At 42.5% G+C, this 17,891-nt stretch overlaps 1 protein-coding gene across 10 annotated transcripts in view; it reads left to right on the forward strand.

The window, feature by feature from the left end:
- Window positions 1–17,891, forward strand: part of MAP4 (microtubule associated protein 4) — a 156,909-nt gene that overhangs the window by 125,159 nt on the left and 13,859 nt on the right. For all 10 annotated transcript variants that reach the window (XM_055558141.1, XM_055558143.1, XM_055558144.1 and 7 more), the window contains 2 exons: window positions 15,447–15,553; window positions 16,330–16,545. In XM_055558141.1, coding sequence (XP_055414116.1) covers window positions 15,447–15,553; window positions 16,330–16,545 — 323 coding nt within the window. The remainder of the gene's footprint in view (window positions 1–15,446; window positions 15,554–16,329; window positions 16,546–17,891) is intronic.

Below are 17,891 nucleotides of genomic sequence, written 5' to 3' on the forward strand. Positions count from 1 at the left end.
TTTTAAATAGCTGTATAGTATTTCATTGTATGGAAATAACCCTAATGTATTTTACTACTTCTTTATTGATAGATTCCTTTTTTTTCTCCTATTAGAAACCAGGTACATAAACTAATCTTGTACATACAGAATGTCATACTTACGCATATACTTTTAAAAGTACATCTATATAATAAAAAGGGGCTTTGAATTTACACCTCTGGCTTGAAGAATATATGTTTGTCATTTTGATCGGTGTTGCCGAAGTTCCTCATCGGGCCAGAGCTGCACCAGAGCTGTTCTCCACCCTGATCTAGACCAGTACTTGTTCCTCTGTACTTTCTCTAATAGTGTGGTTTTTCTTTTTTGTTAGGTGTGCCAACCTAATAGGTTAAAAAATTTATTCTTGGTATAAGTTTATTTTGTGTTTTACTTCTTAAATGACTTGCTTTGTTATCCAGTTTATGAAAGCTGTATCTACTCTGAGTTTATAAAAAATTTAAATTTTTCACATTTTTAATCTTTCTGATCAGTGTAGAATTTGCTTATTTGTTTCTGTGTCTTTGTTTTTTATTTATGAGATGTGAGACACAATTAGTTGATTTTCCTACTGTGTTGGGGTACTGTATCTCCCTCTGAAATGCCACCTTTGTCGTGCTCTAAGTAACACAGTGTGGCTTAATAATATATTTTAATATCTAATAGGTCTAGCCCCACATCTCACCCTATTTTTCACAGTTTTCCTTACTATTTTTGCTTATTATTTCATATAAACTCGACAGTTGGTTCATAGTTTTGGCCGGGGGGTTAGTCAGTCAATCTTGTTCTTGAAATCACAGTAAATGTATAGATTACCCAAGGGAGAGTTGTTGTATATACTGAGATTTTCTATCCAACAACATAATACATGCCATGTTCAGTAATATCACACGTTTTAAGTTGATGTGTTTTCATCCCTTGCTGGTATTTTGATATTTTCTTTGTGCATATCTTGTATATTTCTACTAAGTCTTATTTGAAGGTGTTCAGAAAGCAGGTGAATGTTCCAGTGCACAGAGTGTTGAGCAAGGCTGTGCTCTGAGGCAGGGGACTGCATTGGAATGGGGAGTGTCTGGGTTTGTCCTGGGGAACAGGGCAGGGTGACCCCTTATGCCCAATCACCGTTGGTTCATGTGGGCTCTGATGTTTCATGCGTAACTGGTAACAGACCTGGGCTTAGTAAATTTTACTTTTGTTCTTCACTTTGAATCATCTCCTGTGGTCAGATGGTGTTACCCATGGTGTTCAGGGTTTGAACAATGTATTATTAGAGGTATCCATAAAAATAATAGCAGTTACCACCTGTTAAGTGAGTACTAAGTGCCTGGTTGTCTGCGGGTAGGTAGGTGGATGGATAGTCATGTACACAAACACATGCACTCAGCCTATGGTACTTTGAATGATTCTCCCCATTTTACATGTGAGAAGATGGAGGCTTTCCATGTTATGACTGTGGAGGTCATGACCATGGTAAGGTCACACAGATAGTAATGTGGCAGAATAGAATTTGAACTCAAGTCTTTTTGACTCTCAGACCCATGCTTTTCTCATTCTTGCTTCAGAGGAACCTTCTAGAAGCTTTAGGTTCTTAAAAAAAGAAAAGGGTGAAGGTTGATGATTAGTAATTATATTTTTTAAATTCTAATACCTAAGTTGTATTACTAAGCACTTTTCTAGTTGGAAAATGGAGACACATCATGAGGACATAAACTGAATCAGAATCTAATTTAGGATTAGAATCTAGGTCTGTCCAGCATTTTAGTCTCTAAGCAGAGACTGTGTTTGATTTATTCATGTGTTCTCCCTAATACCCAGCATAGAACTTGACTTTATATATATGATGCCTAATGACAGTTTTTGAATTATAAATGAGTTACCTTTTACTAGGCTTATCTTCTTTGGAAGTAGAGAAAGTAAATATACTGCTAAAGTCTCTTCCAGCTTAATGATTCCTCTCTTGTTTTTTCATGCCTTAAGTTTAGGGAAACTTCAGCAGAAGGTTCCTTTGCATATTATGCATGTTGTTCTAAGCAGGGAACATTGAGATACTTTAGGAAATCTGAGCTCAGCTTGTCAGAAAAGTTCTTCTTTGGGGACTGTGTGTTTTGTGTAGGGGGGAGCTATTTTGACGGGGAGATCCTTCCTGGATTCTGGTGTATCCAATGGCTCTACAGTAGGTGCTCCCCCAGAAGGAAGCCAGGGAGAGCTGGGCGTGGGACAGTTATCACAGGTCCATAGATAGGCCCTTCCCTTTGCCACAGTGAGAGCCTTTTCTCCCTTTTATCTGGCTGCATTCCTTTTTCTTCAGTTTGTTTGAGCCGATCTACTGTCTTAGAACAGTTGGGAATATCAGTTTATGGTAGGAAATTCTCTTGGTGTGAAACTTAAAGTAATTTATAAACACCATTTCCTAACAGTTTCAAGGCCCTTGTACATAAACAAAATATGCTCAGCAGATGAAAAAATCATTTGTAATCTTAGAGCTCACTACAATCTTACAACTGGAGATGTGCCCATTTGAGAATATCTTAAATGTAGTGCCATTTGTGAAGTTTCCTAATTGCCTTCTTCCCACTTTCCCTCTCATTTTCTGGCTTGTTTTCTTTTTACTCAGTTCAGTTCAGTTCAGTCGCTCAGTTGTGTCCGACTCTTTGCAACCCCATGAATCACAGCACGCCAGGCCTCCCTGTCCATCACCAACTCCCGGAGTTCACTCAAACTCATGTCTGTCAAGTCGGTGATGCCATCCAGCCATCTCATCCTCTGTCATCCCCTTCTCCTCCTGCCCCCAATCCCTCCCGCATCAGAATCTTTTCCAATGAGTCAACTCTTCGCATGAGGTGGCCAAAGTATTGGAGTTTCAGCTTCAGCATCAGTCCTTCCAATGAACACCCAGGACTGATCTCCTTTAGGATGGACTGGTTGGGTCTCCTTGCAGTCCAAAGGGACTCTCAAGAGTCTTCTCCAACACCACAGTTCAAAAGCGTCAATTCTTCGGCGCTCAGCTTTCTTCACAGTCCAACTCTCACATCCATACATGACCGCTGGAAAAACCATAGCCTTGACTAGACGCACCTTTGTTGGCAAAGTAATATCTCTGCTTCTGAATATGCTCTCTGGGTTGGTCATAACTTTCCTTCCAAGGAGTAAGCGTCTTTTAATTTCATGGCTGCAATCACCATCTGCAGTGATTTTGGAGCCCCAAAGAATAAAGTCTGACACTATTCCCACTGTTTCCCCATCTTTTTACTAGCTATGTATTAATGAAAGTTATTGGGAAGTTCTGTATGTTCCATAATTTAAATCAGTTATCATTTGTTGAAACTTCCTGCATGCTCAGTTAAACTGCTTTAACCCTTGAACAGTTCTGGGCTACTATTCACCTTCTTTGAACATCTAAATGTTCTAGGAAATGAGTCCAGCAAATATTGGTTGTTCTACTTTCAAAGGAGTTTCTTCCCCTCGCACTCCCTCACCCCTCACTTTTCTTTACCCTCTGACTGACAGTAGCATTGGAGGAGTCACACAGCAAATGAAAACCAAAAGTAACTTGCTTCTGACTTTTGGTGTTGTAGATATTTTTACTTCTTTAAAATATGCAGTGGTCAGTAGAGGGGACTTCCATTCTTATTTTTACCTGTGACATTAAGTAGGTCATTCAGCCATGAACAGACTAAAATTGCTGGTTTTTAAGCTGTTTAGCAATGACGGTTATTTGTTTAAGTTTAGACAAAAATCTGATCGTCATATAAACATTGTCTATTGCTCTGCAAATAGTGGACAGGGAGAATCCCAGGGATGGGGGAGCCTGGTAGGCTGCCGTCTATGGGGTCACACAGAGTCAGACACGACTGAAAGCAACTTAGCAGCAGCAGCAACATGATTTGGATTTTTTAGTATTTAGTTCATTCATTGAACAAACATTGTAATGTATCATTACTCTCACATTCTAAGGGTAGATTGAGAAGACACATCCTTTATGCCTCAAGGATTGTTGAGTAAGGAGATAACACATAAGTTTTATTCTAGTGAGAGAAGTTCTATAATAGTTTGAGCTATGGGAATACAGAGCAGAAAGTAACTTAAGTCCTCTTAGGAGAGCAAGAGAAAGCTTCCTGGAGGACATGACATTTGGTGGGTCTGGAAATTTGAAGAGCTAGTAAGCAAGGTATTCTCTTTATCTTTTTCAGGGAGGCAATGCCTGGTTCAGTACTCAAAGGCCTGGGATTTTTAGGTTGTACTTCTTGAAGGACTTTCATCTATAAACATTTTAATACTTTGGCCTGTTAAATGACAAAAATAATGCAATTTAGTATTGAACTTGATGTCCTTAACTTAAAGGAGAACAATCCATAGATTGGGGGTGTACAGTGGAGAGCAGTGAACCACTTTTCCCGAGAGATTCTGAGCAAGAGTGAGTTTTATAGAGCATTATAAGTGGCAACTGGGGGAAATAGGGCATGACTGGTTTTTGAGGCCTAGGGTTTCCTTATATAAGGCTGGCAGGTCCTGTTTTCTAGGGTAAGGTGAACTGGCTGAAGCTGAGTCGGAGGACTGTGTTTGGTGTGTTTTAGGTTTGATAGATGCTTCCCTTTTCAGCCTGACTTAAATTCAGGGGTGACTGAGGTGGCATCCACTTTGTGGATCCGGGTAAACTACCTTTATCAAAGGTCATGTAAATCAGGTAACTAGCTTCAGTTTTTTCCTTCTCTGCTTCCCAACTTTTGAGAGTTAATCAGGAAGAATCATGATTTTTTTGAGTTAAACATGTACTAAGATATGGTTCTAAAATTTAGTAGAATATGAATTTGAAATATTTTTGCATACATGTGTATTTATATATAAACATAAGTAGCCTTTACTTCCAGGTAAGAAACTAGATTGCAGCTTCACAATCTTTAGCTTTGATTAGTGAAGAATGTCATCCATCACTGTAACCAGTAGACTTACTGACTTCATTGTAATGATAATTTATTAGAAATTGTTTCCTGGAGACAGTAACTGGGAACATTTGGTCAATCTGGGAAGTAGTTTTGTTCCCTTGGTAACTGAAAGAATGCAGAGAAACCAGTTGTGGAGCATATCAAAACCAAGGCCTTGAACGGGCTGAGTACAAGCTCAAGACAAAGGGCAAAAAACCAAAAATGTCTGCCAGGGAATCTGCTGAGATCAAGCTGTGCCAGCGCCCTTGAAAGCTTGACAAGTCATTATACAGCCTGATAAAAGAACAGTAGAGGTTACCTTCTGACCATACACGCGAGAAAATCCATGCACATTCCTCAGACTCAGACATAATGGAACTTAAAAACCTTCAGCCTGAAGGGCATTCCGAATCACCACTTGTCTAGATGAGTTTAATGATGGGAGAGATCAGGCCAAATGATAGAAGTCTGTGAACGGAATCTGTCCGTTTCTCATTGAGCAGAACTTTTTTGCGAGCCTGCTTAATATGTACCCAACACTGCTGGGCACCTTCAGAGCAGAGGTGGACAGATCTTATTCCTGCCCTCTAGATGCTTACACAAAAGGCACATAAGGAAAAGATTAGGGTGTAGTTTCCAAATCCTAAGAAGAGGTAGGTAGGTCAAGTATATTCTATGACAATATGAAGAAATCAGTTTGGGAGCTGGAGGTCTAGGAGACTTTACAGAGGAGGTGACGTTTCTGTGGGTTCCGAATGAGGAGGATCAGAACCCAGAGGCAAGGAATTCTAGTGGCAGCTGAGCCTAGAATTTATGTCTTCGGGTTCTTGAGCACATATTTTTTTGCCTGGGCATGCTCATCCTCTTAAGACTTCAGGCTCTTCATTCGCCTACTTGATAAGCTATCACAGTGACCGATGAGGCTTGAGGTCCTTGACCCAGCTGCCTCCTGTGGGTGAGTGTACATTCGTGAGTGAGATTGTGTCTGTAATGCTGAATTGGACTAGGGACTGACAGGGCCTTCCTCAGATTTTACTAATTATTCTGTACTAGGTTTTTCTCTTGATTTACCATCCAGGTAGCACCTCATTGGGAGATAAATAAAGCCATTCATTCTTGTTCCATGTGGTCTCTTCCTTGCAATGTACTGCAAAGCAGTCATGTAATGAAACTATAAGCCACTGTGTCCCCTCCCTCTTGAAAAGCCTCTGGATCCCCATGTTTTCTTAGTGAAGCAGGAGGACCTGCTTGTGCACTCAGAAGCAGCCTGAAGGGATGCTCTCACAGTTCTGAGAGCTGTAACAGGACACCAGTGTGAATGTAAGTTCTCTTGAGAAAGCAAAATAGTAACAGAAGATAGCTAAGGAATAAGACACACTTTCCTCATTCCTTTAAAGACAAAATTTGACTATGTTTTGTCATTAAGCCTGTTTGTAACCTAGGCTCGCCTTTTATTTTTCCCACTGGTGGTTAGAACTATGACCCTGTTGGTACCACCTGCATTTTTTCATTTTATTATCCCTCTTGCTCGTTTTTCCTTGGTGAGAGCTTTGCTGTAGCGTAAGGTGAAACTCTATTTTATTGCCAGTGCACCTTTATTGTGCTTTTACCTATAATACCCCTGAGCTCCTTAAGGTTAAGATGAAGGATCAGTGTATATGAGTTCAGATTGTGTTCAGAACAGAGGTCAAAGTCACATTTTTTCCAGCATTGCGACACTGCCACTTCCGCCCATGAACATAGCCTGTATCAGGTACTGACGTTAATGCAGGAAGCATGTTAGGCGTGCCTTCTGCACTCTAGTTGGGAACTTGAGAAAATTATATGAAGGGTATGAATAGTAAGCAGAGAAGGCGAGTAATGGAGACAGATGCTCCAGTGAAAGAAACTTTCCTGGGCTGGCCTTGGTAATCTCTCATTTTATAGACCAACAGTAGAACGATCTTAACTTGCTCTTTTTTTCTAAAAGCATTATTTAAAAGCTATAATCAGATCATTGCAGTCGATGGCAAATGGCTTTTAAAAAATCCATTTTAAAAAGAAAAAACAACTTTTCTTTGTCTTAGAAAAAGACATCTTTTGTGCTCTTGGTAGAATATTTCACAGTATCCTATGTTAGTTCAATTAGGGACTTACAGGCCAGGCAACAAATCTCAGCTTTGTTCAAGGCAGAGTTTGACCTATCTCCTTTCAGTGTAACCTTTTTTCTGAGACTTTTTTCTCGTAGTTCCCTCAGTCCTGGATATACAGTTTGTAAACTCAAAGCTCAGGATAGCAAAGAACTGTACTGAATTACATAGGGGCAGTGGGCTCTGGTGGGCCACAGATTGCCAAGATCCCTACGTGCTGGAGGTCCAAGAAAGATGAACTGCTCCAGTGTGTTCCTGTGGCAACTCAGTGATCAGCAGGCCAGAAAGAGCAGGGTTCGTGCAGGAAGGAGAGACACAGCTCGTCCAAGGAGCCAAGAGGGAGCAGGGGCAGGAGTAGAAGTACGAGGGACGTATTGTCACACAAGTGTCTTACAGCTGGGATACATGTCGCCAAAGAACTGATCACAGAAACCTTTGAATGAACCATTTGTTAGACTCTTGCACAATGCAGTGCTTCAGATGGAGCTTTCACTGGGCTTTGGGGACTCAGTCAAGTCAGTTTTCAAGTGAATTTGACAAGTTGTTATGACAGTGAACCTACTCTTCCCCCGAGGAATGAATGTCTCCAATTTTGATATTACATTGAGGGTTTTGTTGTGTTTTGGTTTTTTTAAGTGAAATTATGAGCAATTTTTTATAGAGTCATTGTTCTTCAAGGGTTGTGGCTGAGGATTGGCAAATGAGTCTTATTTTTAAAACAGTTTTGTTGAGTGGGTGGAAGTGTGAGCATAATGTCAGATAAGCTAGTGTGTAGGTATACATGTATCTATATTGGTGAAAGCCGGCATCATTACTATCCTCCATACCCAGATTAGCACCGTCCCGTCTTTAAAATTGCAGATCTTAACAGCATGCCAGTTAGCAGAAAATTATCTTTTTACTTTTAACAGTGACATTCAGTTGTACAGAAAGGAATAGGTTCCTTGTTTCCTCTTTCTTTTTCATTCATTCCTTCTTTCCTTTCCCGCTAGTAAATACATTTAGCACCCAACTGCTCATGGAGAGAGGAGTGTTGGGGGGGAGTGGGTTTTGTCATGAATGCTGGGGCTCAGTGTGATGTCACTGCCAGCTATGTGATTGTAGGTGGTGTGAGAGCTCCGGGAGCGAGGCGGGGAGAGCAGTGGAAGAGGCGATGTCGCTGTCACACAGGCAGCCAGCCTCGCACACCGCCGCTCCCAGCCAGCTCCGTCAGGGCCAGCGCACACAGTGCCGGGCAGTCTCTCCGAAAGAAATGAGCCAAGCCGGGTTTGAGTGGCAGAGGACAGAGGGCAAGCTGAATGAGATCGGGCTGAATGTCAGCATGGACGGGCAGCTGAAAGACGGGCTTGTGAAGAATGCCAGCTTCCTGGAGCAGAATAAGCTCTGCTTCTTTGAGGGGAAGCTAGACAAAGAGCTCAGCATTGAAGCGCAGGGCAAGGAGTATCAAGCCACCTCGGGTCACCTTGCGAGCAGGTATGTGATTGCAGACACCTACCATCCCTCAGAGGGGAGCTCGATGTACCAGAAGGCGGCCGAGTTCCATCTGGGACCCAGAGAGGGGCCAGACAAAAACAAAGCCACTACAGTCCTGGGGACGGTGATGGGGAAGAATAAGCCGGAGACTGAGAGCCAGCCAGATCTGCATTTCCCCGGGGCTGCTGCCATGCCCACCCAGTGTGTTAAGGAGCAGGAAACCAGTGTTTGGAACCCCAACTTTCATCCAATGTCAGAGGCTCCAGTCCCTCAGCACTCAAGGGAAGGAACTCCAGGAAAGGAGACTGGCACCCCTGCTGGCTGCCGGGCGATTGGGGTGGGGAGTGCCAGCTCCAGGCAGCTCGAATGTGGGTCCTCACTGCCGGTGGCGGTAGCCCACCCAGCCCCAGCTGTTGAGCACTCACCCCCTGCCGTTCCACCAATCACGAGGGTCGAGTTCACCCCAGAATGTTGGGATGCCAGCTCTCATATCCAAGTCCATGATAAGGAGGTAGAGAAATTGAGTTTTCCTGAGGAGGGGGCTTTGCTTGAGCAAGCCCCTCAGCAGAAAAAGGCAGTGCGCCGGGCCCTGTCTGAATGCTCCCACCTCTCAGTGCCCCCAGCTGTCAACCTTGCAGACAAGTATCCTGAACGTCCCGCCCGAGAAGATCTTTCTTCTGGCCTGCTGCCCCTCACCAGTAGCCCAGTGCTGAGTCCCGCACCCAAAAAACCGGGGGTTCCTGCCATTAGACGCTCTATGACTGTGGCTGAGGAGCAGACAACCAGCCACAAATTGAACCCTGGAGAACTGCCCGTTCTGTCTACTGAAGAGGCACCTCCTTTCAACTGTGAAGAACCAGTGGCCAAAAAGAGAGAAGAATTGACCCACTTCAGCAACAACCACAGCAGCAGCAGCTCTGGGAAGAGGGAACTGGGCACTTCTGGGTTCTCTGTCCCTGGTAAGCTGGAGCAGATTCCTGAAGTGAGCAGCACAGAGAAAGGACAGGAAGATACTAGTCAAACAAGAACGGATTCGTGCTCCCAGGTCTGCCAGGGAGGTGAGAAACAGCCAGGACAGCCGGTTCTGGCAGGGAAAAAGGAAATCGAGGTCACTGCAACCCTGAGCACTCCATCGTTCCTGTGTGAAGAGACCCCACGTGATGGTATGTTTCTAAATTTTGCCTCCATGGGGAACAAGCAGACAGCAAGGAAGGAACCAAAGTGACAGATTACCGGCAGGAGCCTTAGGCAGCTCATTCCTGCTTGGAATGACTTGTCTATGACTGCTTGGGGAAGGCTGAATTCCCTTGCGTCGGAAGGTTGGGGAGAGGGAGGCGAGAGAGTGCACAAAGTGACTCCAGCTGGGTCAGCCTGCATGTCTGCTGGCGTGACAGATGGTGTGGACTGAGGGCGTGGGCTGATTGGGGTCAGAGAGGGGTGGGCTTAAGACACAGAGCCCCTTGTTTGACCTCATGTCACCCTGCCCAGCCCACCCCCCATCCTCCCACCCCTCAGCTCTCTGTTGGTTTGAACCAGATGATTCCCAAGCCCTAAATCATCCAATCACAACCGATTGACTTCCTTGCTTGAAAATCTGTCACTGTGTGGACTCACAATGGCTTTATCAGCACTAGCCTCGTCTCATTAAGTAGCACAGTCTGGGTGCGAGCTGTTTCCCGTTTTGCTTTTGAGAATGTTTTACTTTGTTTGAGCTGAAAAAGAGCCTTGTAAAGCTGGCTATTTAATATTCTTTTCCTGTTACTCATGTTTGACCCAATCTTGCTTCTAATTTTCTCTCTGTGTATGTGTGTTAGGAAGATTTGTGGGGAGAAGAGGAAGAAAGGGAAAGAGGAGAGAGGAAAGACTTGCAATTAATAAACAGCTGAAGGTTGCAGTTCTTGCGGCTGCCCCTGTGTCTTTCTTCCTTGCCCTTTATTCTCTTCCCCACCCCCAGCCCCCCACCAGTCTTATTGTTGGTGGTCTACAAAAGCTTGCTTTCCTCTGAGTCCAGTTTGAGCACAAAGGATCAGGATTTACAAGCTACTTAATGGAGATTGAAAATGTGTGTTTTGTTTGTTTGTTTTAAGAAAAAATAGCCATTTCTGGGAACCATTTCCTCTAGTATTTATACCTCTCAGTACATTTTTTCAAAATTTTTTAACTTTTTTTCTTAGTATTAAGTGTATTTTCTTGGGGAAAGGACCCTTGAAGACTGATAGTTTTGTGGTGTTTTTTTTAATGATGGCCAAATAAACATCATATTTCCTTTATGATTTATTATGACTCCAAAATGTTAAGACTCAAATGTTCTATGCTGTAGCTTCCTTCTATGGTGGCAGAACTGTAAGGTCCTCATGGATAGGATTGTCTCATCTTTTTTTCCCTTGATCGCCCAATTCAGTGTTCTATATCTTCTAGGTGGTAATAAATGAAGATATTTATTTCAGAACAACTTTGTCCTAGTTCACACTAACAGAAGTTCATGCTGGTAGGAAAAAAAAAATGTCAGATGACCGATAAACCTCACTGATCTGTTCACCTTATAGATGTTTGAATGCTGACTACTAAAATTTGTAGATAAAGCTATATAAAGACTCATTATTCAACACAGATATCATATGCCAGTTACTACCTAGGCACCATCAAGTGACTAGCTGGGTCAAGGGGGGTCAGGGGGGTGGGGTTGAGAGGGTTTCTAAATCATGAAAACTTTTTGGAGGAGGTAGCCTTGGAAGCCTGCCTAACTATGTGGAGGGAAAGCCTTCCAGTCAAAGGTGTGCTGCTCAGACAGCTCACGTTAGGTAAAAGAATAGTGATGAGTATTTGTGGGGCTTCTCTTAATTGTTATTTAGTTTCATAGAACAGGAACACACACACAGGAACTCTAGTTTATAAAAAAGGTATTTACTGACAGGCAATCTCAGGGAATCTACTTGCAGGAAGTGTAGCTTGGCTACAGCCATCGTGTGTCTCTCTGAGGACCTCTGCTCCCCCCTAAACATGCATTCCATTCTCTTCCCCTCTGGGAACTATTCTCTGCTGTCTCTTACTTTTTGCTTCCTTTGTGACTCTGGTCTGCGCAGGACATTGGTTGCCATGGTTTTGGGTTCTATGCCCTGCTTTATGCCACTTCATATCTCAGGAACCCAAGGTTGCTTGACTATAGTTTTCATATCTTCTTTCTTTTAGGGAAAGAATGAGTAAATACATCTTATTGTCTCTGCTTGGTCTGGTCACCTCTTTGCCAGGTTCCAAAGCTGCCTTCACCAGTGTTGGCCATTTTGAGCAGCCCACTTCATCTGGGGCTCCTCTGGAGAAGGTTGTAGGTTGACCTAACATGCCAAAGCCATCCGTACATCTGAGCAAGAAATAATGGGATAACAAGTCTAAAAATTTGTATGGAACCCAAGCTTACTTGCCCTGTAAGATGTTTAAACATTACTCTCATGTTCAAAAAGCTATCCTGCTTGCCTGCCTATGACAGTATGGCCCAAAGCTGGCTTTAAGGAGTTCACCTGTTCTCAATAAATAAGATAAACTGGAAGTTAGAGGTTTTGAAGGAAAAAAAATTCCCTTGATGACAGTGGGATTCGTGTAGTAGTAAAAGGTGAACTACTGAGATAGGGGAAGTATAACATAGGTGAAGTCAACTGGACTTGAAAACTGGGTGTGGAAGATGAGAGAGAGAGAGAGACGGGGCAGTGGGGAGGGAGGAATTGAAGATGATGCTGTGATTTTGAGCCTGTGTTTTCCGGCATGTGTTAGTACAAATAATGGAAAGATCCATCAGAAGTGAGCAGTTTTGTGGAACAGTATGTGTTCCTTTTAAACATTCTTTGTGGAACAGTGGGGACATTGTGGTAGCGGTGCAGGTTGAAATGTTGTGTGGTTGTTTCATTGCAGTGAGAGTTCATGAAGTGTTTGTTTGCTGAAAAATTGTGTGCTTATTGAAAAATGTTCGTGGTGGTCTGGGGCCAGTGACAGCAAGTCACACATTTGGTGGGATCCTCTTTCAGCTGGCTATAGAACAAAGACGTTACCAATACCTTACATGGCGGGAGTGGTTTTCTTTTTTCATATTTTTAAAAGTAAAAATGTTCCATTTTGACTAGAAATATATATGGTTTCAAACATCAAAAAGTACAAAATGCTATTCTTGAGATTTTCTCAAGAATAGCATTTTGTACTTTTTGATGCTCACCCTTGTAAATACAGCTAAATACTCTGGAAAGAATGTACCAGATAATCAGAAAAGGAATGTGAAAGATAGGAGGGAGAGGGCAGGCTGGGTAGGGCTCACGGCTTGAGGAAGACCCTCCCATGTGTCCTGGCCTGGGTACTGGAGAGTATCTTCAACCTGGAATCATCAACAAGCATAGATTTTTTTCAAAAGGAGAAAATAAAGAAGAAAAGACAAAAAGAAAGAATGAAAGACCTGCTCTTTTTTGCCAAAAGACCCAGAAAGGAGAAGCCCTAATTCCCTACCCATTTCCAGGATGAGGGATGGGCTCAGCCCTCTTGCAGGTACAGTGCCAGAGGTCATCAGGGCCTCCCTTCACACCTGGCAGCACTGCAGGCCTATCCACCCACACACGCAGGGAAACCCTCCCCGTCCCTACCCGGAAACAGCACCCCCAGACCTAATTAGTTTATCAAGGTCACAGGATACCCTATGAACATGTCAGAAACTGTACTGCATTTCCGTATAGTAACAAAGAAGCTATTTTATTCAAAATCCTGTAATAAAATTCCTAAATAGCAAAGAGCCAGAAACAACCAAAATGTCCTGCAGTAGACAAAGGGCTAAACTGCGGTACAGCCATGCCGTGGACTTATCATGTACAGCGTGGACGCAGCTCAGAAGCACTGTGCAGTGACAGAGGCCAGGTACGAAAGTCATGCATCGTATGATTCCCCTTATGTAATGGTCTGAAATAGTATTTTAGAGATGGCCAGCAGATGAGTAGCTGCCAGAGATTAAGGGATTGGAAAGGGAAAGCGGGGTGGGGTGGCTATTAAAAAAATAAAAAGGGTAACATGAGGGAGCTCTGTGGTGGTGGAACAATTAATCCGTTTTGATTCTTAGCAGTGGTTATGTAAAGCTGCATGTGTAATAACGTTGCACAGAACTGTTTACACGCACACACACACAAACGAATGCATGCAGAACTGGACAGACCTGAGAAGCTCTGTGGATCGCACCGGCATCAGCTTCCCAGTTTTGATAGTGTACTGTAGTTACGCAGGATGTCTTTGGGGGAAACCAGGTGAACAGTGCATAGAACCTCCCTGTACATTTCTTTGTAGCTTCCTGTGAACCCGTACTTCAAAGTAAAAACTTTTAATATAAACATACAGCCTCTTTAGTTTTGTGCCCCAACCCACACCCCATCCCAGAATTAAATCACCATTGTTTTGTTTCATCGCGATCCTTCCAAAGACTTTTTTAAAATGCATGCACAAGTATATTTGCAATAGAAGTGTATTGTCTCGTGTTATCCCTACAGTTATGTGCTTTGCTTTTCTTTTTGCTTAGAAGAGATTGTTCCCTATCAGTCAGATTCCGATTCTGGACCAGTTTCTGATTCAGAGGTTACGTTGATATTTCTGCCGTATGCTTTAACTAGTTTTCAGTTAACAGACTTATAGGTAGTTTCGTTACTTTGCCTTTAGAAATAATGCTCTGTGGGAAAAGCTTGCAAATTCGCTATTTGGCAGGTATGTGAATATATCTCTAAGATAAATGTTCAGGAATTGTACTTCTGAATTAGAATTTATCTGCACTTGGAATTTTCAGAGGCACTGCGAGATTGCCCTGCATATGAGTTGTATGCTTCACACACTTGCCAGCCATGTATATCCTCATATTCTCTCTAGCAGCTACATTCAAATTTTAGGACTTTTAACAAATATTAGATTGGAAATTGCATCTCATTTATCTTAAAAATTGGATATCTTTTCATGTTTTCAAAAGTGATCTGTATTTCTTTTTCTGTAAATTGTGTTCATATTCTTTTGGCCATTTTTCTAGTAGGTTGTTGGCCTTTATAGCAGTTATTGATCTGTAGGAGTAAACATAATAAGCTCTGTGTATTTGATGCGAAGTTCAATACTTTTTTCCTGTTTATCATTTGCCTTTTGACTCTTCTTGTTGTTTGGGGCACATTGAGCCTTTTTATTCTTCTATACTCCAACTTATCTTTTGTGGCACCTAGAGATTGTGCTAGTTAGAACCGTCTCCCCACACCCAAAGTTACAAGTTTCGTGGTATTTAAATGCTTTCTAGTGTAGCCTATTGAAATCTGGAGTCACCTCCCCACAGTGGTGCTGCTGGGCATAGCCTTAGGCCATAGACTTTATTTCTGGCCCTGGATCTGATTGCACGGGTCTCCTCGGCCTTGTTGGAAATCTGGGTCACTGCTAGAACCAGATCAGGTTCATCTCACATCCTCCATAAAGTGGTGCTTTGCAGGGAAAGGAAGTAAAGGGAGAACATTGGATGATCATCTGGCTCTTATCCCATCTCTCAGCACCCTTTATTCCAAGAGATAAACTCCAGTAGAAGTGGTTTTTGTCCCCTGTTGCTCTGGGAGTTAGTGGTAGGGTGACAGAACGCCTTTGCCAGTCTCCAGGGAAGGGAAACGAAACTTCAAGGGCTATTTCCTTCCATTGATCATTTGTGCAAATCCTAGTTAGGTTGCTTCTCCACAGGGACAGGCTGGAATCTAAAACTGTCCTTCGTCACAATGAGGGAAACGGCGTAGTCTTGTCCACTTTCAGCTGCAGAGTTCTGTGGATTTTCTCAGGATGAAGTGCTAGTTAGTGGTGTGTCAATCACCACAAAGACTTGGTCTTCACAATGAATGTTAAAAACATTTGTTTAGCATAACTTTCCCCTCTTTAGGAATAGCCAAACCAGAAGAAGGACAGCCTACCGGAAGCGTGTCTGGAAATGACATCACCGCCCCTCCAAACAAGGAGCTTCCACCAAGCCCAGAGAAGAAAACAAAGGTAAGTGCAAGAATGGTGGGTTGTCTTCTGCTGTAATTTTTTAAAACTACCTTCTGCTATTATTGTTTGGATTATGCAAGTGAAATTACTTTTTTCTGAGCTAATAATGTGTTCTCCTTCTTCAAGTTCAAACATGCTTAGAAAATATTTTATATTCCCATTTTATCATGGTGGCCTAACTCAAACCCTTAAATCTCTGCTTTTGACCCTATTATCTTGAATATCTGTTCTGTAGATATTTCAGCTTCCTTTAACAACACCAATAAAGGGAATTACAGAATTATTCAGAAATCATTCTGAAGTCTTTGTTCATGAAAAAGAAGCACAGATTTTTAAGGTGGAATATAGCTCCAGACACTTATTCTAAAGTATAAATGCTCATTTTAGTGTGGTTGATATTACATCACAGAGTTACAGATAGTAAATAGTTAATGACCTGCTGGTGACTTTCTTCACAGAATTATTGCAGCCTTCAAAAGTTAGTTAATTGTTTAAAGTTATTACTGAATTTAAATCTTGAGATGTCCAACTACTGGAATTAGTGACACTGTCATTAAGAAACAATTTCCAGTTTTCTTTATGCTCATCCTGGCATCTTTCCACTATTTACTGAGCTCAGAAGAAAGGAATGCTAATTTTCAGTTGCATCTTTCCTCATTGCTTATAGTTTTACTTTGAATTGTGCAATTTATACTTTTTTTTAATTTGTTTTTATTCCTGTCTGTGTGTTTGATGTTGCCCTTTAAAAACAAACAAACAAACAAATCAACTTAAAGCCTTTGGCCACCACTCAACCTGCAAAGACTTCAACATCGAAAGCCAAAACACAGCCCACTTCTCTCCCTAAGCAGACAGCTCCCACCACCCTTGGTGGGTCGAATAAAAAACCCATGAGCCTTGCTTCAGGCTCAGTACCAGCTGCCCCACCCAAACGCCCTGCTGCTGCCACTGCCAGGCCTTCCACCTTACCTTCAAAAGACACGAAGCCCAAGGTAAGTAGCCACCTGAGCACTGTGCCCGGGAAAAGTTCTCCCCTCCCAGCATCAGATAGTTAGGCGCTGTTGCTTCCAGACATGGAAATAGGCTGGGGGACTAGGAAAAGGAAATGGGGAAAGGTTAACTCAAATCACTTTGGGCACCCATGATGCAGCCATGACATTTGAAGGCCTTTTCTACATTTTTTTTTAACCTCTTTTGGCCACTGCACATCCTACGAGATTTTAGTTCCCTGACCAGAGGTCAAACCCTCTTGTCTTGCATCGGAAGTGCAGGGTCTTAACCACTGGACCACCAGGGAAGTCCCCGCCATCTTTTTCACTTTGTGCCTTTCTATGCCCTGGTTGGAGGCAATATTGCCTCTGCTTCCACTCCTTCTTTCTCCCATCTCCTCCTTACTCTTCATCTATTTCAATATTGTTAACTAGTTTCCCCTACTCCTCATGCCAATCACATACTCACTTTTGGTATAATTCTGACATCAGATTCTCAGTCAGATTCAGTTCTTTGTCTTTCTTCTTAATCATCCTGCAGAAGTGAATTTCCTCCATTAGCTGATTATGATTAGCTCTTCTAGCTTATCTCAGCAGATTCCAGCATCGTGTGATAACTTACTTGCTCCTGGCATTAGGCTTCTTCTCCCTGGGCTCCTTCTGAAGTTTTTCAGTTTTCCAGGTCACCCACACATTACTACTTAGAAACTGGGCAGTTCAGAACAACCTTAACTTCATAGGATTGGTATGGAAAGAAAGGGTGGGTGGACTCTGTGGCACCTTTTCTTAACATCTTTTCTTTGAGAATGGCCTTAGATCAGCCTGATGTTACTCTTCAAATTTATGATGGGGAGTAGCTTACCATGTTAAAATGATACTGTTTTTAATTTAATCTAGTACATAAAACTGGTGGAACCTAAAAATTGTAGGCTAGGTTGAAACCACGGCCAAGAAACTGAGAAATCGTAGTATAGACTAGGAATGAGAAAATCTCAGAACACTTTCTGATCCTTATTTACCAAGTTGAATGCTTTTCCTGATCTTTAGAAAACAATTTATTTGAATAAGGGGACAGAGGAAGGGTGGCTGGAGCCATGGCAGCAGCTTCACCCTGACACTTTCTTAGCAGCAAATCCTGAGGGAGACAGAGGCCATGGGAAGGAATGGGTGCCATCTGGTGAAATTCACTCTATAACAATAACAAAAATGGAGCATACTGTACAGATTGCTTTATAGACATTAACTCCTTTAATTCTCTCAGAAACCCATGATACGGATAGGATATTCGTATTCTCATTTCATAACTTAGTTAAGGGCTAGTAAGCAGAGGAACCTGTGTTGGAACTTGG

Source organism: Bubalus kerabau, chromosome 20 (assembly GCF_029407905.1).
Source record: "Bubalus kerabau isolate K-KA32 ecotype Philippines breed swamp buffalo chromosome 20, PCC_UOA_SB_1v2, whole genome shotgun sequence".
Taxonomy (NCBI): Eukaryota; Metazoa; Chordata; class Mammalia; order Artiodactyla; family Bovidae; genus Bubalus; species Bubalus kerabau.